The 23422-nt window shown below is 38.1% G+C and overlaps 1 protein-coding gene across 4 annotated transcripts in view; it reads left to right on the top strand.

Annotated features, from left to right (window-relative positions):
- Positions 1-23422, top strand: part of METAP1D (methionyl aminopeptidase type 1D, mitochondrial) — a 764107-nt gene that overhangs the window by 470344 nt on the left and 270341 nt on the right. For all 4 annotated transcript variants that reach the window (XM_053698437.1, XM_053698438.1, XM_053698439.1 and 1 more), the window contains one exon: positions 12296-12465. In XM_053698437.1, coding sequence (XP_053554412.1) covers positions 12296-12465 — 170 coding nt within the window. The remainder of the gene's footprint in view (positions 1-12295; positions 12466-23422) is intronic.

The raw sequence follows: 23422 nt of genomic DNA on the forward strand, positions 1-23422 counted from the left end.
CACCTCATATCATGAATTGCATTGTGTTAAGTAGCATTAATGTCAAATATAATTGTAGATGTTTTTGTTAGTAGGCCAAATACCATGCTCCTCATTGTGTACATTAATGTGTTATATTAAAGGATGTTATATCTCAAATACATATAATACTGGTGTGTGGGATGTTACTCACCAGCATGATGTGCTGTGGTTGCAGCCCCTGAGTCACGAGCCCCTGGAAGTCCATGGACTGCTGTGATACTCCGGGACCTGCATATCATCTCCTGCCAGGTGTTATACTCAATATCCAGGGATGGACCACCGCCTGTTCCCCTCTGGTGCATAGCTTCCTACCCCATCTTTTCTTTGACCCGCCTCTTGCAGTCATTCCACCGCTTTTTCAGGCCCTCAACAGTCCTCTGCGGGGCCACACTGTTGACGGCATCCTCTACCGCCAACCATGCCGTTTTTCTCCTTTTGGCAATGCCTTTGCCCTTCTCCTGCCCGAAGAGGGCACTGTAATTGTCCATGATGGCCTGGACTAGGGCAACATTTTCCTCAAATTAGAAGTTGGGACATCTCAGCCTCTCATCCTCCATGGACACCTGGCTTCCTCCCTGTGATGTCCCTGGTGTGGGTTCCTCCCTATCCTCTCCCTCCTCCCCCCTTCTGTCCTCATGTGCACCCTCTGTCCCTCTCCTAGATGTTCCTGCTCTCTGGGGCTCTCGGGCATCTTCCCTCCCATCATCCCTTCTAACTCTCCCTCTCCCCACTCCACTTACTCCCTGACGGGGACCCCACTGCTCCTCCTGTCCTCTCCAATACTCCTCTCCCTGCCACTCCTCTCCCCTCCTCCCTACCTCTCCCTGCCATCCTCACACTAAATCACACTACACACACTCACACTCACTCCCAGTTCAATCACACACAATCACAACCAAACACTCAGCCTATCACACTGTGAAATTCAAATAAAATGTGTGAGGTGTTAGAAAAAAAGTGTGGTGTATTTGTATATATATGTATGCAAAATGTGTGCAATATGTAAAAATATGTGTAAGTGTACAAGCTTAATCAAACAACAATGCGACCTAACTCCTCTGTTTGCGCCTCTCTCTCTACTCTGACTAATCCTCCACTCCAGTGTAGTGTGTTGTAGCTCAACGAACAATCCAAACACACTGAAGAAAATGACGGCTGCGCATGAGTTTATATATGAATTTTGAATAGCGTAATTACGTGTCGCATTTTTTATATGAAATCGCGGTTTTGGCAAGAAAATCCTTCAGGCTGCAGTGTCCGGCAAATAGGAACTGCCTTATTTTGTTCCACCCTTTCCTTAGCATGGACTCTCAACTTGGATATTAAATCCCATATGTTATGGATTCGTATGGACTATCAGCATCATGCAAAATTAAAACAAAATTTATGCTTACTTGATAAAAAAAATTATTTTGGCATCATGATAGTCCATAGCCCTTTAATATTTTTGAGTGACGGTTCCAATTTGCACCTCTGTAGACCCTGATTTGTCTTTCCTACCTATCTGTTTCCTTTTCTCTGCTTGGCTATACGTTAAAGGGATGGGAGGTGGAAGGGATTAACCCCTTAAGGACCACAGCACTTTTCCATTTTTTGACCGTTTGGGACCAAAGCTATTTTTTACATTTCTGCGGTGTTTGTGTTTAGCTGTAATTTTCCTCTTACTCATTTACTGTACCCACACATATTATTATATACCGTTTTTCTCGCCATTAAATGGACTTTCTAAAGATACCATTATTTTCATCATATCTTATAATTTACTAGAAAAAAAGTATTGATCTAGACCCATTTTGTTATATTCCATGCCACCATTTCACAGTCAAAGGCGATCAAATAAAAAAAATTGTTAATTTTTTCACAAACTTTTTCACAAACTTTAGGTTTCTCACTGAAATTATTTACAAACAGCTTGTGTAATTATGGCACAAATGGTTGTAAATGCTTCTCTGGGATCCCCTTTGTTCAGAAATAGCAGACTTATATATCTTTGGCGTTGCTTTTTGGTAATTAGAAGGCCACTAAATGCCGCTGCGCACCACACGTGTATCATGCCCAGCAGTAAAGGGGTTAATTAGGGAGCTTGTAGGTTTAATTTTAGCTTTAGTGTAGTAGAAAACCCCAAGTACTGATCTAGGCCCATTTGTTTGGTATATTTCATTCCACTATTTCACAGCCAAATGTGATCAAATAAAAAAAAAGTTAAATTTTTCGCAATTTTAGGTTTCTCACTGAAATTATTTACAAACAGCTTGTGCAATTATGGCACAAATAGTTGTAAAAGCTTCTCTGGGATCCACTTTGTTCAGAAATAGCAGACATATATGGCTTTGGCGTTGCTTTTTTTGGTAATTAGAAGGCCGCTGTGCACCACACGTGTATTATGCCCAGCAGTGAAGGGTAGGTGATTAGGTAGCTTGTAGGGAGCTTGCAGGGTTAATTTTAGCTTTAGTGTAGTGTAGTAGACAACCTAAAGTATTGATCTAGGCCCATTTTGGTATAGTTCATGCCATCATTTCACCGCCAAATGCGATCAAGTAAAAAAAATGGTTCACTTTTTCACAAACTTTAGGTTTCTCACTGAAATTATTTACAAACAGCTTGTGCAATTATGGCACAAATGGATGTAAATGCTTCTCTGGGATCCCCTTTATTCAGAAATAGCAGACATATATGGCTTTGGCGTTGCTTTTTGGCAATTAGAAGGCCACAAAATGCCGCTGCACACCACACTTGTATTATGCCCAGCAGTGAAGGGGTTAATTAGGTAGCTTGTAGGGAGCTTGCAGGGTTCATTTTAGCTTTAGTGTAGAGATCAGCCTCCCACCTGACACATCCCACCCCCTGATCCCTCCCAAACAGCTCTCTTCCCTCCCCCACCGCACAATTGTCCCTGCCATCTTAAGTACTGGCAGAAAGTCTGCCAGTACTAAAATTAAAGGTTTTCTCATTTATTTATTTTTATTTTTTTAAAACCATATTCTGCTGTGTAGGATCCCCCCTTAGCCCCCCCCCCCCCCCCTCCCAACAGCTCTTTAACTTTCCCCCTCTACCTTATTGTGCAACAATTTGGGTACTGGCGATGGCCGCCCACCCGCCTCCCTGCAACGGCTCCCACCCACCAACGATCATGGCCATCGATGTCCGATGCAGAGAGGGCCACAGATGGGCTCTCTCTGCATCGGATGGCTAAAAAATGTTATTGCAGGATGCCTCAATATCGAGGCATCACTGCAATAACATGAAAGCGGCTGGAAGCGATGAGGATCGCTTCCACCATTTGAAAACACTAACGACATACAGGGTACGTCCTTGGTCGTTAACAACCGGTTTTTGTAGGACGTACCCTGTATGTCGTTGGTCATTAAGGGGTTAAAGCTCTTGTGTAGGTTCTTGGCCTCCTCCTAGTAGTGGGAAATATATCCTATATGTTATGGATTCCTTGGCAACCACTGTCTCCTAGGGTTTATATGCAACACAATCCTGTTTCAGTTTCAAAACATTATTTTCTTTCATACTCAGAGGGGACTTTAACAGCAGCATACAGTTTGTTCACAGAAGAGGCAAAGAACAAGTTCATTCCATTTGTGCAAGTTTCCACAACAGCAAAACAAAATGTTACTAAATGGAAGAGTTAGTTACTGCATTTGACCAAATGGTGATAGGCCCAAGACCATATCAAGGTATCTTCCTATCTGGGTCCCTATCCTACAGCCACACAATGCATTCCTTCAACCAAATACACTGATATACAAACAAGAAGGCTACAGACCCTTTATAATTTCCATTGATACATACAAAACACGGAAATGGACTGCACTCTAAAACTTGACTGGGTACACATCCAATGACCCTGCAAAACACACAGCCCTGGGTGCTCACTAGTACTCACAGACAGCTGTACAGCTTTCACAGACTCAGGCAGTTAACCCCAGACTCGCCTGGGTACAAAGCCCATAGGGAAAATGGCAAAACAAAATTGTTAGCACAACACATAGAAAGTCTGGCACTCTCTTGCAAGCACACAGCTAGATTAAAAGCAAAATGGAAGAGTTAGTTACAGCATTTGCATTTGGCCAAATGGTGATAGACACAAGACCATGTCAAGGTCTCTTTCTCCCTGGGTCCTTAACCTACAGCCACACAATGGATGCCTTCAGCCAAACACACTGAAATACAAGCAAGGGTGATACAGATACAGACCCTTTGTAATTTCGCTAGCCATATACAAAACACAGGAATGGACTTCACTCCAGCCGCCATGTCACATCTGCCTTTCCATCCTCAGCCGCGCCTAGGGACCTGGGACACTAGTCTGGGATATGCTTTTTTGGTTGGCTGCCAGAACAGGAGGCAGGGACATGCTCTGCCATCAAGCGCACTGCCATACATTTAACTATACATCTATCCATTTCTGGAGTCATGTGGCCGGATATGCTACCTGTGCTAAACCGAGAGGGAAGGTGCGCGACAGTGCATCTTATGAGGAACATTGGTTGCACAGTGGCTAGAGTTGTTGAGGGTGCTTCATTAAAATGCAAAAACGTATTAAATCTTCATGAGAACAATATATTGGCATTTTCTGATCTTTATACAAAGCTAAAAAATAAGCCCCTTTAATAGGATATATTTAAAGAAATATTAAATATGAATTTTCCATCTATGAATGGAGTCTGGATCAGCCAACTTAACTATACAAGAGTTGATTTCTTGAATCCCATAAAGAGCACTTATGAAATGAAATAATCTCTTGGTAAAGCTCAGCTTGTGGCTATGGGGAATAATGCCATATAAGCCCATTATTGCTTTGTGTTATGAGCTTCAAATTCATCTTTCAGTGAATAAATTATGATGTGAATGCATTTGCTGCAGATCAGTTACATCTCTACTTTCAGATCTTTTCTCTTGATTAAAAAACATAGCTTCCTTCATCTGTTTTCAGTGTCTTTAATTGTATCTTGGAGCTGTTGGATGGTTTTGTTCTGTATTGCTCCTTGCTATATGATCCTATCCATTTGATTACAAATTGCCTCATCTTCTTTTAGGCCAGGGGTGTCCAAACTTTGCTCTCCAGAGGTTTTGGAACTACATTTCCCATGATGCTCAGCTAGATAAAATGCTGGCTGAGCATCATCGGAAATGTAGTTCTAAAACCTCTGGAGAGCAAAGTTTGGACACCCCTGTTTTAGGCTCTCAACTCAAAAACAAGGGAATTTGCATTGTTCTATAATTCTCCATACTCATATTTTGTGCATTGTTTGACATGAACTAAATATTTTAATTGTCTTCTTCATATGGGAGAGAGAGAAGCTGTTTCACAGGGGCGCGTATGAATTCTGCTAACCATGACTCTAGAATGCCCTGGCGACATCTTTTATTCTTTCCAGTGAGAATACTTCACATATAAACTAAGCTCAATTTGCAGTAAACATATCTGATATCATCAGTCACTCACCTGACAGTGCATGCTGTCACTCTACTAATTTCTAATCATTTTCTTCTTTCATTATTCAAATAGCACTTAGCATTTTAAACAACTTAGCAATTTATTTCTATTATCTCATTTGTTTTGTATGCTTTGCTGAAAAGTATACCTAGGTGGGCACAGAAATTGCTGATTGGTGGATGCACATATATGCCTCTCTTTATTGGCTTTCAGCTAGTTACCAGTAGTAGAAGACATAGAAACAAAAAGAGGGCGCCTCATAGCGTGAATCTGTTTTAAAAGTAAAAAGCTGCTAAAAGAAACAGTGCTTACAGATGTAGTGGCACTGTGCTATGACCAGTGCAAATAGACGGGCTAACAATTAACAGTCGCTAGTACACTGGTCTCCGGTCTCCTTGTGGTGGTAACCATGGCTTCTGCTGTGTTACGGGAGATGTTGTAGTGTGCAAACGTTTTTCCAATAAAAAAAACGACAACTTCCGATGTATTAAAAAGTAACAAAATGCTTTATTTGATAAAAACAAGTATAACGCTTAATGGGGTAGTTACCAGTAGTGCATTACTGGTCCTTCAACAAAGGATACCAAGAGACTGAAGCATATTAGATATTATAAGTAAATAAGAAAGTTGTATGTTGTATCTGAACTATGAAAGAAACATTTGGGGTTTTGTGTCCTTTTAAGTATACTTTATTAGTTTTTCTTCGAGCTGCCATTATGTTTTACATAATCCAAGACACTTCTAGGATTCGTTTAGGTCCCTTATGAACAAAATAGGTGACACTTCCATTGCAGAGTCATTCTCTCTTTTCCCATTGGTAAGTTCATGCATTTCCTCCTACATTTCTATGCTTTCCAGTAGGTAAACTTTTGTTTTTTTGACCTTCAGAAGCTTACCATAGAGGCATCAACTTTTCATTTGTTATTTATTAACTCATTTACAGCTAGATTACGAGTTTTGAGCGATATAGGGAAATTAACGACCACCACAAAAGCAGCGGTATTTCACCTCCCTACCTCACCCAAATATAAGCGCTGCTTTGGCGTGCTCGTGCACGATTTCCCCATAGACATCAATGGGGAGAGCCGGCAAAAAAAAAGCCTAACACCTGCAATCGCGGAAACAAAAGCTCTGTAACGCAGCCCATTGATGTCTATGGGGAAAGAAAAAGTTATGTTTCAACCTAACACCCTAACATAATAACCACGTCTAAACACCCCTAATCTGCCGCCCCGATATCGCTACCACCTACATTACAGTTATTAACCCCTAATCTGCCGCCCCAATGTCGCCGCCACTATACAACACTATTAACCCGTAATCTGCCGCTCCCGATATCGCCACCACCTACATACAGTTATTAACCCCTAATCTGCTGCCCCTAACATCGCTGCCACCTAAATACACTTATTAACCCCTAATCTGCCACCCTTAACATCGCCACCACCTACATTACAGTTATTAACCCCTAATCTGCCGCCCCCAATGTCGCCGCCACTATACTAAAGTTATTAACCGCTAAACCTCTGGCCTCTAAAATCACTAACACTAGTTAACCCCTAATCTGCCGCTCCCGATATCGCCGCCACCTACATACAGTTATTAACTCCTAATCTGCTGTCCCTAACATCGCCCCCACCTAAATACACTTATTAACCCCTAAGCTGCCGCCCTTAACATCGCAAGCCACCTACATTACATTTATTAACCCCTAATCTGCCACCCCCAATGTCGCCACCACTATACTAAAGTTATTAACCTCTAGAATTCTGGCCTCCAACATCACTAACACTAAATAAATATATTAACCCCTAAACATAACCCTAAGCATAACCCTAACGTAACCCTAAGTCTAACCCTAACACCCTCTAACTTAAATATAATTAAAATAAATCTAAATAAAACTTACAATTATTACCTAAATAATTCATATTTAAAACTAAATACATACTTACCTGTAAAATGAAACCTAAGCTAGCTACAAAATAACTAATAGTTACATTGTAGCTATCTTAGGTTTTATTTTTATTTCACAGGTAAGTTTGTATTTATTTTAACTAGGTAGACTAGTTAGTAAATAGTTATTAACTATTTACTAGCTACCTAATTAAAATAAATACAAAGTTACCTGTAAAATAAAACCTAACCTGCCTTACACTAAAACTTAACATTACAATAAAATAAAATAAATTAAATTATTAAAATACAATTATCTATATTACAAAATAAAAAACGAAATTATCAAAAATAAAAACGAATTACTCCTAATCTAATAGCCCTAACAAAATAAAAAAGCCCCCCAAAATAAAAAAAACCCTAGCCTACACTAAACTGCCAATGGCCCTTAAAAAGACCTTTTGCGGGGCATTGCCCCAAAGAAATCAGCTCTTTTACCTGTAAAAAAAATTACAAACAACCCCCAACAGTAAAACCCACCACCCACCCAACCAAACCCCCCAAATAAAAACCTATCTAAATAAACATAAGCTAACTATTGCCCTGAAAAGGGAATTTGGATGGGCATTGCCCTTAAAGGGCATTTAGCTCTTTTACATTGCCCAAACCCTAAGCTAAAAATAAAACCCACCCAATAAACTCTTAATAAAACCTAACAGTAACCCTCAACGATCCACTTACAGTTTTCGAAGACTGGACATCCATCCTCATCCAGGCGGCAGAAGTCCTCATCGAATCTGGCAGAAATCTTCATCCAAACGGGCAGAAGTCCTCCTCGAAGCCGGCAGAATTCTTCATCCAAGCGGGCAGAAGACTTCATCTAAGCTGGCAGAAGTCTTCATCCAGATGGCATCTTCTATCTTCATCCATCCTGCACGGAGCGGGTCTATCTTCAAGACATCCGGTGCAGAGCATCCTCTTCTGATTGTCGATTGAAACTGATGTTTCCGTTTAAATGCCTGCTTGGATGAAGACTTCTGCCGGCTTCGAGGAGGACTTCTGCCCGTTTGGATGAAGATTTCTGCCGGCTTCGATGAGGACTTCTGACGCCTGGATGAGGATGGATGTCCAGTCTTCGAAAACTGTAAGTGGATCGTCGGGGGTTAGTGTTAGGTTTTTTTAACGGTTTATTGGGTGGGTTTTATTTTTAGCATAGGGTTTGGGCAATGTAAAAGAGCTAAATGCCCTTTAAGGGCAATGCCCATCCAAATGCCCTGATTTCTTTGGGGCAATGCCCCGCAAAAGGCCCTTTTAATGGCCATTGGCAGTTTAGTGTAGGCTAGGTTTTTTGTTTTTTTTTGGGGGGGGCTTTTTTTTTGATAGGGCTATTAGATTAGGAGTAATTCGTTTTTATTTTTGATAATTAAGTTTTTTATTTTGTGTAATTTAGTGTTTATTTTTTTTTTGTAATTTAGATAATTGTATTTTAATAATTTAATTTAATTTATTTTATTGTAATGTTAGTTTTTAGTGTAAGGCAGGTTAGGTTTTATTTTACAGGTAACTTTGTATTTATTTTAATTAGGTAGCTAGTAAATAGTTAATAACTATTTACTAACTAGTCTACCTAGTTAAAATAAATACAAACTTACCTATGAAATAAAAATAAAACTTAAGCTAGCTACAATGTAACTATTAGTTATTTTGTAGCTAGCTTAGGTTTTATTTTATAGGTAAGTATGTATTTAGTTTTAAATAGGAATTATTTAGGTAATAATTGTAAGGTTTATTTAGCTTTATTTTAATTCTATTTAAGTTAGATGGTATTAGGGTTACGGTTACATTAGGGTTAGTTTTAGGGGTTAATATATTTATGTAGTGATGTGGGAGGCCAGAGGTTTAGGGGTTAATAGTTTAATTTAGTATATTTCGTTGCGGGGGCTTGCGGTTTAGTGGTTAATAGGTTTATTGTAGCGGCGGTGTGGGCGGATGGCAGAATAGAGGTTAATAATATTTAAATAGTGTTTACAATGTGGGAGGGCAGCGGTTAAGGGGTTAATAGGTTTATTATAGTGGCGACGATGTCGGGGAGCGGTGGAATAGGGGTTAATACATTTTAATAGTGGTGGCAATGTCCGGAGCGGCAGATTAGGGGTTAATAATATTTAAATAGTGTTTGTGATGCGAGAGGGCAGCGTTTTAGGGTTAATAGGTTTATTATAGTGGCGATGATGTCGGTGAGCAGCGGAATAGGGGTTAATACATTTTAATAGTGGTGGCAATGTCCGGAGCGGCAGATTAGGGGTTAATAATTTTATTATAGTGTTTGCGATGTGGGAGGGCCTCGGTTTAGGGGTTAATAGGTAGTTTATGGGTGTTAGTGTACTTTGTGACAGTTTAGTTATGAGTTTTATGGTACAGCTTTGTAGCGTAAAACTCATAAGTACTGACTTTAGATGGTGGTACGGATCTTGTTTTAGGCTGTACCGCTCATTTTTTGGCCTCACTGCAAAACTCATAATAACAGCTCTATGGAAGTCCCATTGAAAAAAAGTGCGGTACTGACGTTGCGTGACGGCCAAAAAGGTGTGCGGTACACGTATTCTGACAAGACTTAAGACGTAATAGCGGCGATGCTTTTTTCACTCATAAAGCAAAACTCGTAATCTAGCGGTTATTTATTTTACCAAGGAGCTAAATTAATTTGTTCAACAAATGATCTGTGTTTTATTGTGGTCTGTGATCATAAGTAATTCACGAGCATGAAATAAAAAATGCATATTTTTACACTGGGACATCCATTTAAAAAAGTGACACATCTTTAAACATATCAAATAAAACAATGTATGTCCCTCATTGCATTCGCCATTGTAGTTGTAGAGGAGAAAAAAAGCTTCTGTGCTTAATCCTCTGTTTCATATTTACTAAAAGTCACTTCAATAAAGTCCTCACCCTCTATGTTTTTTTATATTTTTATTTTTAGAATAAACTGGTTTTATCCTAATGATTATTTTTTTATTTTTACTGTAATAGGAAATACACATAATTTTCTTTTCTATACTGAGAGCAATGCGCAAGCATTAAATATTATTTATTTCCTGAGATTTGTTAAAGTTAAATTACTTTTTTGCTTTTGTTGCCTATCAAATCCAGGTAAAATTATTGTTTTTGATCTGCAGAGATAATTTTCCTTAAAAGGAGATTTTTAAAGACTTTTGCCCACACCTACAACAGCTATTAGTATTCTCTTTCTATAAGCTCTTTCAGCCTTTAGTAGACCAAGTTCATAGGCCTATAGATCCTAACTGTAGGTTTCCCAAAGCTGCTCCTGCTGTTCATGTCAAAAATCCAGCACAAACAGCTTTATCGGTCTTTGCAGTTATTAAAAAAATGTACACACATCAATATGTAGTTCTCACTGTGAAGGGCATAGTCTTGGTTTTGTTCTGTTTTGAATCAGACAGCTGCTAAGTACTGAAAATGTGCTGTAATCTTTAAATGACCCCATGTTTCTTTGTTTTTGTCCTGTGAATAACAAATTTTATGCAAACCTATGCTTTATGTGGGGGATTTACAGTGCAGGAGAATGTACATTATGTATCTGCTTGAGTGATTTTCTTTGATTGTCCCCAATAAATGCATTTGTTCAAGAAAAAAAAATATGGAATAGAAAGACTTTCTTTACTCAATGAAATGTGTGTGCGCATAATACACTGGAAGATTTTTCAAGAACACTTCACGCTTATGAAAAGATTACCATAATGCTGCCAACCCAGATTTATCTGCATGACATTTTTTTTCTTCATTTAAGTACTGGCAGCATAGATTGAAATTACAAGGGGATATCTGGAACGAGTTCACCTGAGCAAAACTGAAGAAATTTTATGTTTGTTTTTGTTTTTTTAAACAAATAATTGTAATAAAAATAATATGTATGTTTAATACATGTATCAGAATGAAATAAATACATTTGTTTCTTCACCAAAAAGATAGAGAGATAGATTGATAGATAGATAGATAGATAGATAGATAGATAGATAGATAGATAGATGGACGAACAGAGAGATGAATGGATGGATAGGTAGGTAGACATTTTTTTTTTCTCTCTTGGTATGATGTAGATTTGTTGGCCATGTTGGTAATATACTATTAACTTTAAGGCGCCCTCCAAAGCAGATAACATGGAATAAATATAAAAGTGAAGTACATATTAGCTGGAACATCCTTGTAAGTTTGAGGGAATTTGTAATAAATATTATCTATAGCTAAAGTTTTAGAGATCCCAACTGCCCCCATGTTGCTGGATTGTCACGTTTAGGGAGCTCTGACCACTGTTCCTCCTGCCCAAGACCTTATAAAGGATATGTTTTCTAGGACCTCCTACCCATACCCCTGTCCAGCTTCCACCTAGCTCTGCCTACTCTTGACCCAGCTGTACCCTGATATTACATGACTTCTCCCTCTCGGACCTCTCTGACTAATCTACTAACTTTCCCATCCTGAAATAGTCCCTGGGCAATGTTGAAGATATCTGGGTTATGTTAGCAGCACATTCATAAAAATGGTATTGTTGACATTTGTATATTTCTATAAACAAATCGTACTTAAACTATTTGCTGAAATAGATTAAAATAGTATTTGTGGGTAACTCACAGAAGAAAATAACTGGAAATTGTATTTAAATGCAACGAGTGCAAAAGACTAAGGTGATATCTGATGTGAGAAGCTAAAGTTACAAAAATGTAAAATAACAATTGAAAATGTATGTACAAGTTTATTTTCAGTATTAAACTTTTAGAATACAGAAAACTCTGGATTTTCACTCTGTTGAAAGTTCTGTTACTGGTGAATGGGCCTTTAAACAGTTGATGAAGGCTGAGAAATGAAAGGATATATTAACAGATATTTTTCTTTTCACATTTCTTCTTGCAGGTTATGTGACTGACTGTCATACAGTTTTCTCTGCACCAATCAATCATATCTACTTACACAGGCAGTTAAGCATTCAACAAAGAAGATATTTCTTTTTTCGAAGACAAAGAAGCACTGCTTATAGTATAGTTTGGCCAGCTACAGTTTCCCCAGCTCATCCAGTTCCCGAGGTACTGTAATTTCTATTATCTGATTCCTTTCCCAGTCAATATAAAGGTTGACTGCACTAGTGATCAAGTACATTCAAGTAATGACAGCCAGGGGGTAAAATCCTGGTCTTGTTATTTTACCTGGGTTTTAAAACAAGTGAGTTGCATGTTTCCAGCTCTCAGTAAGACAATTTTAAAAGAATACATAATCAATTAATAGGTTAGCTGTTTTCATATGCATAGTTACAGCATTCAGATGCTAGTTAAAGGGACACTAAAGTCAAAATTGAACTTTCATGATTCAGATAGAGCATTGTTTCTCAACCGCAGTCCTCAAGTACCCCACAACAGGCCAGGTTTTCATTATAGCTGAACTAGTGCACAGGTGACATGATTTGTTTATGGGTGAGAGCAGGTTAGTAACCATAGTGTAACTGATCAGCTGATTATTTCACCTGTGCACTTGTTCAGCTATAATGAAAACCTGGCCTGTTGGGGATACTTCAGGACCTCGGTTGAGAAACACTAAGATAGAGCATGCAGTTTTAAGAGACTTTCCATTTTACTTGTAATATTAAACTGTGCACAGTATTTTATATGCACACCTTTTTGAGCCACCAGCTCCTTCTGAGCATGTGCAAGCTGTCACAATGTATAAGTTTATGAGTCTGTGATTGGCTGATAGCTGTCAAATGATTCAGGCAGCCAGAAAATGGACATATTTTTTTAAATATTTTAGAAAACACCTACTGCTTATTTATCTAGAAAATGTAGTTAAACCCAAGAAAACTATAAGGGCAAGATTACAAGTCCCGTGGCAAATCAGTTGCGAAATCACTGCGCGTTATGGCTTTTTCACATTTGGGATTACGCAGCTATTACAAGTTGCAAAATAACTTATATTTTTTTTAAAAATAAATATTTCTCTATGTGATGATTTTTGGACTGATATATCTATTTATAGCGAGATATGTATATGAATATGTCTCAAGATCTATATGCGAATATCTCTTTGAAAATCACTCTGAGATATTGTTCAATATGCATAAGATTGTAATTTAAAATCTGTTCATTATCTTCATAGTAAAACATATCTCTATACATATAAATCCATGTTTCTCTATGTGTATGTATGTCAATGTAAAATCCCTGCGTTTGCTTTTTTTCTCAAACACCCGAGATCTCGTATCTTCGAGACCTTATAACTTTTGTGTGCAATATTTTATTTAAAATAATTTTTATTAGACACTGTTAATATGAGTATAAGTGTACTATGTAATGTATTTTTTAAGTGTTTCGTGAAACTTTTATGTTGCGAAAAACTGTTAACTACAGCTCTTCAAGCGCAGAAAGGATTGTTGCGTAAAAGGCGAATACGCACACAATTACGATTTTTTAAAGACTTGTAATAGCTGCGAAAAGACCATATCGCGTACAGGAAACTCATAACACGCGACTTGTAATCTTGCCCTAAGTAGCTTACATATAATAAGCATTCCAGGGGAGTTAATTCAGGGATTTTAACACATAGCTGCAAACACTGAGGTATATGTCATATAAAAACGCTCAAACTAATAAGGTATACCAAAGCGCCAACTATACGAAGGCTGGGTCTGGACCTAATGCAATATTATCAAACGATTACAATAAACAATTTATTGAGTACACAAATAAGTTAAAAACATGGATCCATGTATAAACAATCAAATTTATACAACAATAATAGCTAAATGAATAGTTAAAACAAATAGTTATGTAACAGATATAGCATTTAAAGTTGTGCAAACATTGCTCTTAAAAATATTCCTAAAAAATTCCAAATTTAGTATAAGGCTCACAACAGAAATTCAACTTTGTGTTTACCACATACACAAATTTATACAGCAATAATAGCTAAATGAATAGTTAAAACAAATAGTTATATAGCAGATATGGCATTTAAAATTGTGCAAACATTGCTCTTAAAAAATATTCCTAAAAAATTCCAAATTAAGTATAAGGCTCACAACAAAAATTCTACTTTGTGTTTACCACATACACATAATAGGTGAAATATATTAGTCAGTTATATAATATTATCTAACCAATAATGTTCTCGATTCTATGCAATGCTCCTAAATATTGCCAATAGTGACTAATGTGTAAGGCACTGAGTTAGACCTTTAACTGTGTGTTTAACACATACGCTTTGTCAAGTAAAAAATATATTGTGACAGCAATATGCCAATGTAAAAAATGTGTATCAAAAAAGTTGTGTGCAAAAATTAGTCTACAAAAATTATTAATGGTCAAAAATGGTCTCTCTCTACATGTTGCAAATATATATATATATATATATATATATATATATATATATATATATATATATATATATCGCCCCCTGGCTTATTGACTCAATTTCTTGATCATTTTGTATCCTGGCTACCTTATTTCCTCTCCTCAGACATCTCTGCCCTCATTCTTGTGGATTTCAACTTGTCGACAATCCTGATGCCCTGCTGCAAAAAAACTTCTCCAGCTCACTTTCTCTTATGGTCTGTCACTATTGTCTGACTCTCCCACTCACAAAGATGGATGCTTTCTTGATCTGATTTTCAGTTATTGATGCACTCTCTCTAAGTTCTCAAATTCCCCCTTTCCTCTTTCTGACCATCAGCTCCTTATTTGTAATATCACTGCACTTTCTACTGCCCTCCCTGCTCCTAACCCTCCCTCCAAATTCCACAGGAGCATTAAGTCACTTGATCGGCAACATCTTTCAAACTCTCTCAAACCTTTGCTCTCTTTCATATCCTCCTTTTCCTTCCCTGACCAATCTATCTGTCACTATAATTACACTCTTACAGCGATCCTTAACAATTTGGCACCACCTACCATAGCCAAAAAGTCACATACTCATCCTCAGCCCTGGCAGACTCCTCTGACACGCTACCTACGTAGATGTTCCCGTACTACTGAGAGATATTGGAGAAAATTCCGTTGTTCAGCTGTCTTCCTTCATTACAAGTTCATATTAAACTCCTACTATTCTGCCCTTAACCTCTCCAAGCAGGACTACTTTTCTACTCTTATCTCTACTCTTTCTTAAAACCCAAAACGTCTGTTCTCCACCCTTCTCCTCCCACCCCCACCTTCTATTTCCACTTCTCTCTCAGCTCAAGATTTTGCCAACCACTTCACCAGCAAAATAGATTCCATCAGAATCATCTCTCCACACGTTACAAGTCTCCAACCCTCTCACCTGATCACCGATGTCCAAAACCCACAAAGCCACAGACTCAGCTTTTTTCTCCCGCTACTGAGGAAGAAGTTTGTCCCCTCATATCCTCCTTTCACCTCACTACCTGTCCCCTTGATCCCATCCCCTCAAAATTACTGCACTCCCTCTCTCCTACTCTTACTCCTATCCTCATACACATTTTTAATCTCTCCCTCAGCACTGGTATATTTCTCTCATCCCTTAAACATGCACTAATTACACCTTTCCTCAAAAAAATCTTCTCTTGATCCATCTTTCCCATCCAAAATTCCGCCCTATTTCTCTACTCCCCCTCACTTCAAAATTCCTGGAAAGGCTCGTATATACACATTTCTTTCATGTAATTGGCAAGAGTCCTTGAGCTAGTAACATATGGGATATACAATCCTACCAGGAGGGGCAAAATTTCCCAAACCTCAAAATGCCTATAAATACACCCCTCACCACACCCACAATTCAGTTTTACAAACTTTGCCTCCTATGGAGGTGGTGAAGTAAGTTTCTGCTAAAATTTAAACGTTGATATGCGCTTCTCAGCATTGTTGAAGCCCGATTCCTCTCAGAGTACAGCGAATGTCAGAGGGACGTGAAGGGAGTATCACTTATTGAATATGATGATTTCCCTAACGGGGGTCTATTTCATGGGTTCTCTGTTATCGGTAGTAGAGATTCATCTCCTACCTCCCTTTTCAGATCGACGATATACTTTACCATTACCTCTACTGATAACTGTTTCTGTACTGGTTTGGCTATCTGCTATATGTGGATTGGTGTCTTTTGGTAAGTATGTTTTTTATTACTTAAGACACCTCAGCTATGGTTTGGCACTTTATGCATTTATATAAAGTTCTAAATATATGTATTGTACTTATATTTGCCATGAGTCAGGTTCATGTATTTCCTTCTGCAGACTGTCAGTTTCATATTTGGGTAATATAAACATCTTTTATTGAAAAATTTTTCTTACCTGGGGTTTAGTCTTTTTTCAATTGACTACTCCTTGCAAATTGCGGGTGGCATTAGGCCCGCGGGTGCGTCAAATGCTAAACTTTATTGCGTCAATCTTGGCGCGAAAATATTTTTGACGTGGAAAAATACGTCTATGACGCAACTTCGTCATTTCCGGGGTCATACTTGATTATTAGTGACGCAAGTGTGTCATTTCTGGTTAATTTTGGCGCCAAAAAAGTTTACGTTACGTTGTGCGTCATACTTGGTGCCAAACATTTTCATTATTTCAATACCCCATTGTTGTTTGCCTCTTGATTTTTTCTCTATCAGAGGCCTATGCTATTTGTTTTTCTTTCATGTAATTAGCAAGAGTCCATGAGCTAGTGACGTATGGGATATACATTCCTACCAGGAGGGGCAAAGTTTCCCAAACCTTAAAATGCCTATAAATACACCCCTCACCACACCCACAATTCAGTTTTACAAACTTTGCCTCCTATGGAGGTGGTGAAGTAAGTTTGTGCTAGATTCTACGTTGATATGCGCTCCGCAGCAGGTTGGAGCCCGGTTTTCCTCTCAGCGTGCAGTGAATGTCAGAGGGATGTGAGGAGAGTATTGCCTATTTGAATGCAATGATCTCCTTCTACGGGGTCTATTTCATAGGTTCTCTGTTATCGGTCGTAGAGATTCATCTCTTACCTCCCTTTTCAGATCGACGATATACTCTTATATATATACCATTACCTCTGCTGATTTTCGTTTCAGTACTGGTTTGGCTTTCTACAACATGTAGATGAGTGTCCTGGGGTAAGTAAGTAAGCTTATTTTCTGTGACACTCTAAGCTATGGTTAGGCACTTTTTTATAAAGTTCTAAATATATGTATTCAAACATTTATTTGCCTTGACTCAGGATGTTCAACATTCCTTATTTTCAGACAGTCAGTTTCATACTTGGGATAAATGCATTTGTTTCAATCATTTTTTCTTACCTTAAAAAATTTGACTTTTTTCCTGTGGGCTGTTAGGCTCGCGGGGGCAGAAAATGCTTCATTTTATTGCGTCATTCTTGGCGCGGACTTTTTTGGCGCAAAAATTTTTTTTTCTGTTTCCGGCGTCATACGTGTCGCCGGAAGTTGCGTCATTTTTTGACGTTTTTTTGCGTCAAAAGTGTCGGCGTCCCGGATGTGGCGTCATTTTTGGCGCCAAAAGCATTTAGGCGCCAAATAATGTGGGCGTCTTTTTTGGCGCTAAAAAATATGGGCGTCATTTTTGTCTCCACATTATTTAAGTCTCATTATTTATTGCTTCTGGTTGCTAGAAGCTTGTTCACTGGCATTTTTTTCCCATTCCTGAAACTGTCATTTAAGGAATTTGATCAATTTTGCTTTATATGTTGTTTTTTCTTTACATATTGCAAGATGTTCCACGTTGCAACTGAGTCAGAAGATACTTCAGGAAAATCGCTGCCCAGTGCTGGAGCTACCAAGCTAAGTGTATCTGCTATAAACTTTTGGTATCTGTTTCTCCAGCTGTTGTTTGTATTGCATGTCATGACAAACTTATTAATGCAGATAAAATTTCCTTTAGTACTGTTACATTACCTGTTGCTGTTCCGTCAACATCTAATTTTCAGAGTGTTCCTGATAACATAAGAGATTTTATTTTTTAAATCCATTAAGAAGGCTATGTCTGTTATTTCTCCTTCTAGTATACATAAAAGTCTTTTAAAACTTCTCTTTTTTCAGATGAATTTTTAAATGAACATCATCATTCTGATACTGATAATGGTTCTTCTGGTTCAGAGGTTTCTGTCTCAGAGGTTGATGTTGATAAATCTTTGTATTTGTTCAAGATGGAATTTATTCATTCTTTACTTAAAGAAGTATTAATTGCATTAGAAATAGAGGATTCTGGTCCTCTTGATACTAAATCTAAACGTTTAAATAAGGTTTTTAAATCTCCTGTAGTTATTCCAGAAGTGTTTTCTCTCCCTGATGCTATTTCTGAAGTAATTTCCAGGGAATGGAATAATTTGGGTAATTCATTTACTCCTTCTAAACGTTTAAGCAATTATATCCTGTGCCATCTGACAGATTAGAGTTTTGGGACAAAATCTCTAAGGTTAATGGGGCTGTCTCTACTCCTGCTAAACGTACTACTATTCCTATGGCAGATAGTACTTCATTTAAGGATCCTTTAGATAGGAAGATTGAATCCTTTCTAAGAAAAGCTTACTTATGTTCAGGTAATCTTCTTAGACCTGCTATATTTTTAGCGGATGTTGCTGCAGCTTCAACTTTTTGGTTAGAAGCTTTAGCACAACAAGTAACAGATCATAATTTTATAGCATTATTATTATTCTATAACATGCTAATAATTTTATTTGTGATACCATCTTTTGATATCATTAGAGTTGATGTCAGGTATATGTCTCTAGCTATTTTAGCTAGAAAAGCTTTATGGCTTAAAACTTGGAATGCTGATATGTCTTCTAAGTCAACTTTGCTTTCCCTTTCTTTCCAGGGTAATAAATTATTCGATTTTCAGTTGGATTCTATTATCTCAACTGTTACTGGAGGGAAGGGAACTTTTTTTACCAAAGGATAAAAAAATCTAAGGTAAATTTAGGTCTAATAATCATTTTCGTTCCTTTCCTCACAACAAGGAACAAAAGCCTGATCCTTCATCCTCAGGAGCGGTATCAGTTTGGAAACCATTTCCAGTTTTGAATATATCCAAGGCTTATAGAAACCTATAGCCAGCTCCTAAATACCCATGAAGGTGCGGCCCTCATTCCAGCTCAGCTGGTATGGGGCAGTTTACGTTTTCTTTAAAGGTACAGAATTGGCTTCAAGTTAAGGCCTCCTGCAAAGAGATTTTTTTCTTTCCCGTGTCCCAGTAAACACAGCAAAGGCTCAGCATTTCTGAAATGTGTTTCAGATCTAGAGTTGGCTGGAGTAATTATGCCAGTTCCAGTTCTGGAACAGGGGCTGGGGTTTTATTCTATCTCTTCATTGTACCAAAGAAGGTCAATTCCTTCAGACCAGTTCCGGATCTATCTATATTGAATCGTTATGTAAGGATACCAACATTCAAGATGGTAACTGTAGGACTATCCTGCCTTTTGTTTAGCAAGGGCATTATATGTCTACAATAGATTTACAGGATGCATATCTGCATATTCCGATTCATCCAGATCACTTTTAGTTTCTGAGATTCTCTTTTAGACCAGCATTACCAGTTTTGTGGCTCTACCGTTTGGCCTAGCGTCAGCTCCAAGAATTTTTTTCAAAGGTTCTCGGTGCCCTTCTGTCTGTAATCAGAGAACAGGGTTTTGGTATTTCCTTTTTTGGACGATATCTTGGTACTTGCTCAGTCTTCACATTTTCGCAGAATCTCATACGAATCGACTTGTTTTGTTTCTTCAAGATCATGGTTGGAGGATCAATTTACCAATCAGTTCATTGTTTCCTCAGACAAGGGTAACCTTTTTAGGTTTCCAGATAGATTCAGTGTCTATGACTCTGTCCTTGTCAGATAAGAGAAGTTTAACATTGATATTAGCTTGTCAAAACCTTCAGTCACAATCATTCCCTTTGGTAGCCTTATGCATGGAAATTTTAGGTCTTAGGACTGCCGCATCGGATGCGATCTCCTTTGCTCGTTTTCACATGCGACCTCTTCAGCTCTGTATGCTGAACCAGTGGTGCAGGGATTACACAAAGATATCTCAATTAATATCTTTAAACCGATTATACGACACTCTCTGACATGGTGGACAGTTCACCATCATTTAGTTCAGGGGGCTTTTTTGTTCTTCCGACCTGGACTATAATCTCAACAGATGCAAGTCTTACAGGTTGGGGAGCTGTGTGGGGGTCTCTGACGGCACAAGGGGTTTGGGAATCTCAGGAGGTGAGATTACCGATCAATATTTTTGAACTCCGTGCAATTTTCAGAGCTCTTCAGTCTTGGCCTCTTCTGAAGAGAGAGTTGTTCATTTGTTTTCAGATAGACAATGTCACAGCTGTGGCATACATCAATCATCAAGGAGGGACTCACAGTCCTCTGGCTATGAAAGAAGTATCTCAAATTTTGGTTTGGGCGGAATCCAGCTCCTGTCTAATCTCTGTGGTTCATATCCCAGGTATAGACAATTGGGAAGCGGATTATCTCAGTCGCCAAACGTTGCATCCGGGCGAATGGTCTCTTCACCCAGAGGTATTTCTTCAGATTGTTCAAATGTGGGAACTCCCAGAAATAGATCTGATGGCTTCTCATCTAAACAAGAAACTTCCCTGGTATCTGTCCAGATCCCGGGATCCTCGGGCGGAAGCAGTGGATACATTATCACTTCCTTGGAAGTATCATCCTGCCTATATCTTTCCGCCTCTAGTTCTTCTTCCAAGAGTATTCTCCAAGATTCTAAAGGAATGCTCGTTTGTCCTGCTGGTAGCTCCAGCATGGCCTCACAGGTTTTGGTATGCGGATCTTGTCCGGATGGCCTCTTGCCAGCTGTGGACTCTTCCGTTAAGACCAGACTTTCTGTCGCAAGGTCCTTTTTTCCTTCAGGATCTCAAATCCTTAAATTTTAAGGTATGGAGTTTGAACGCTTGATTCTTGGTCAAAGAAGGTTTCTCTGACTCTGTGATTAATACTATGTGACAGGCTCGTAAATCTGTATCTAGTGAGATATATTATAGAGTCTGGAAGACTTATATTTCTTAGTGTCTTTCTCATCTTTTTTTCTTGGCATTCTTTTTGAATACCGAGAATTTTTCAGTTTCTTCAGGATGGTTTAGATAAAGGTTTGTCCGCAAGTTCCTTGAAAGGACAAATCTCTGCTCTTTCTGTTCTTTTTTCACAGAAGGATTGCTAATCTTCCTGATATTTCATTGTTTTGTACAAGCTTTGGTTCGTATAAAACCTGTCATTAAGTCAATTTCTCCTCCTTGGAGTTTGAATTTGGTTCTGGGGGCTTTTCAAGCTCCTCCTTTTGAACCCATGCATTCTTTGGTCGTTATATTACTTTCTTGGAAAGTTTTGTTTCTTTTGGCCATCTCTTCTGCCAGAAGAGTCTCTGAATTATCTGCTCTTTCTTGTGAGTCTCCTTTTCTGATTTTTCATCAGGATGAGGCGGTGCTGCGAACTTCTTTTGAATTTTTTACCTAAGGTTGTGAATTCTAACAACCTTGGTAGAGAAATTGTGGTTCCTTCATTATGTCCTAATCCTATGAATTCTAAGGAGAAATCATTGCATTCTTTGGATGCTGTTAGAGCTTTGTATTATTTGTCATCTTTTCCGGTTCTAGAAAAGGCCAGAAAGCTTCTGCCATTTCTTTGGCATCTTGGTTGAAATCTTTATTTCATCATGCTTATGTCGAGTCGGGTAAAACTCCGCCTCTAAGGATTACAGTTCATTCTACTAGGTCAGTTTCTACTTCCTGGGCGTTTAGGAATGAAGCTTCGATTGATCAGATTTGCAAAGCAGCAACTTGGTCCTCTTTGCATATTTTTTCTAAAATTCTACCATTTTGATGTGTTTTCTTCTTCTGAAGCAGTTTTTGGTAGAAAAGTTCTTCAGGCAGTGGTTTCAGTTTGAATCTTCTGCTTATGTTTTTCATTAAACTTTATTTTGGGTGTGGATTATTTTCAGCAGGAATTGGCTGTCTTTATTTTATCCCTCCCTCTCTAGTGACTCTTGTGTGGAAAGATCCACATCTTGGGTAGTCATTATCCCATACGTCACTAGCTCATGGACTCTTGCTAATTACATGAAAGAAAACATAATTTATGTAAGAACTTACCTGATAAATTCATTTCTTTCATATTAGCAAGAGTCCATGAGGCCCGCCCTTTTTTGTGGTGGTTATGATTTTTTTGTATAAAGCACAATTATTCCAATTCCTTATTTTATATGCTTTCGCACTTTTTTCTTTTCACCCCACTTCTTGGCTATTCGTTAAACTGAATTGTGGGTGTGGTGAGGGGTGTATTTATAGGCATTTTAAGGTTTGGGAAACTTTGCCCCTCCTGGTAGGAATGTATATCCCATACGTCACTAGCTCATGGACTCTTGCTAATATGAAAGAAATGAATTTATCAGGTAAGTTCTTACATAAATTATGTTTTTTGTTTTTTTTTTCCCATTCCTGAAACTGTCATATAAGGAAATAGATCATTTTGCTTTTTATGTTGTTTTTTCACTTACATTTTGCAAGATGTCTTTATCTGATCCTGCCTCAGAAGTTTCTGCTGGAACATTGCTGCCTGACATTGGTCCTACCAAAGCTAAGTGCATTTGTTGTAAAATTGTTGAAATTATTTTGCCGAATGTCATTTGTAATAGTTGTCATGATAAACTTTTACATGCAGTTAGTGTATCCATCAGTAATAGCACATTGCCAGTTGTAGGTCCTTCAACTTCTAATGTGCATGATATACCTGTAAATTTTAAAGAATTTGTTTCTGATTCTATTTTGAAGGTTTTGTCTGCATTTCCACCTTCTAATAAATGTAAAGGTCTTTTAAAACTTCTCATTTAGTTGATGAAATTTCAAATGACCAACAACATAATTTATCCTCTTCTGATAAGGATCTATCTGATATAGAAGATCCTTCCTCAGACATTGACACTGACAAATCTACGTATTTATTTAAAATAGAGTATATGCATTCTTTATTAAAAGAAGTGTTAATTATTTTGGATATTGAGGTAACCAGTCCTATTGACGTTCAGTCTAATAAACGTTTAAATGCTGTTTTTA

The sequence above is a fragment of the Bombina bombina genome, chromosome 1, assembly GCF_027579735.1.
Source record: "Bombina bombina isolate aBomBom1 chromosome 1, aBomBom1.pri, whole genome shotgun sequence".
Lineage (NCBI taxonomy): Eukaryota > Metazoa > Chordata > Amphibia > Anura > Bombinatoridae > Bombina > Bombina bombina.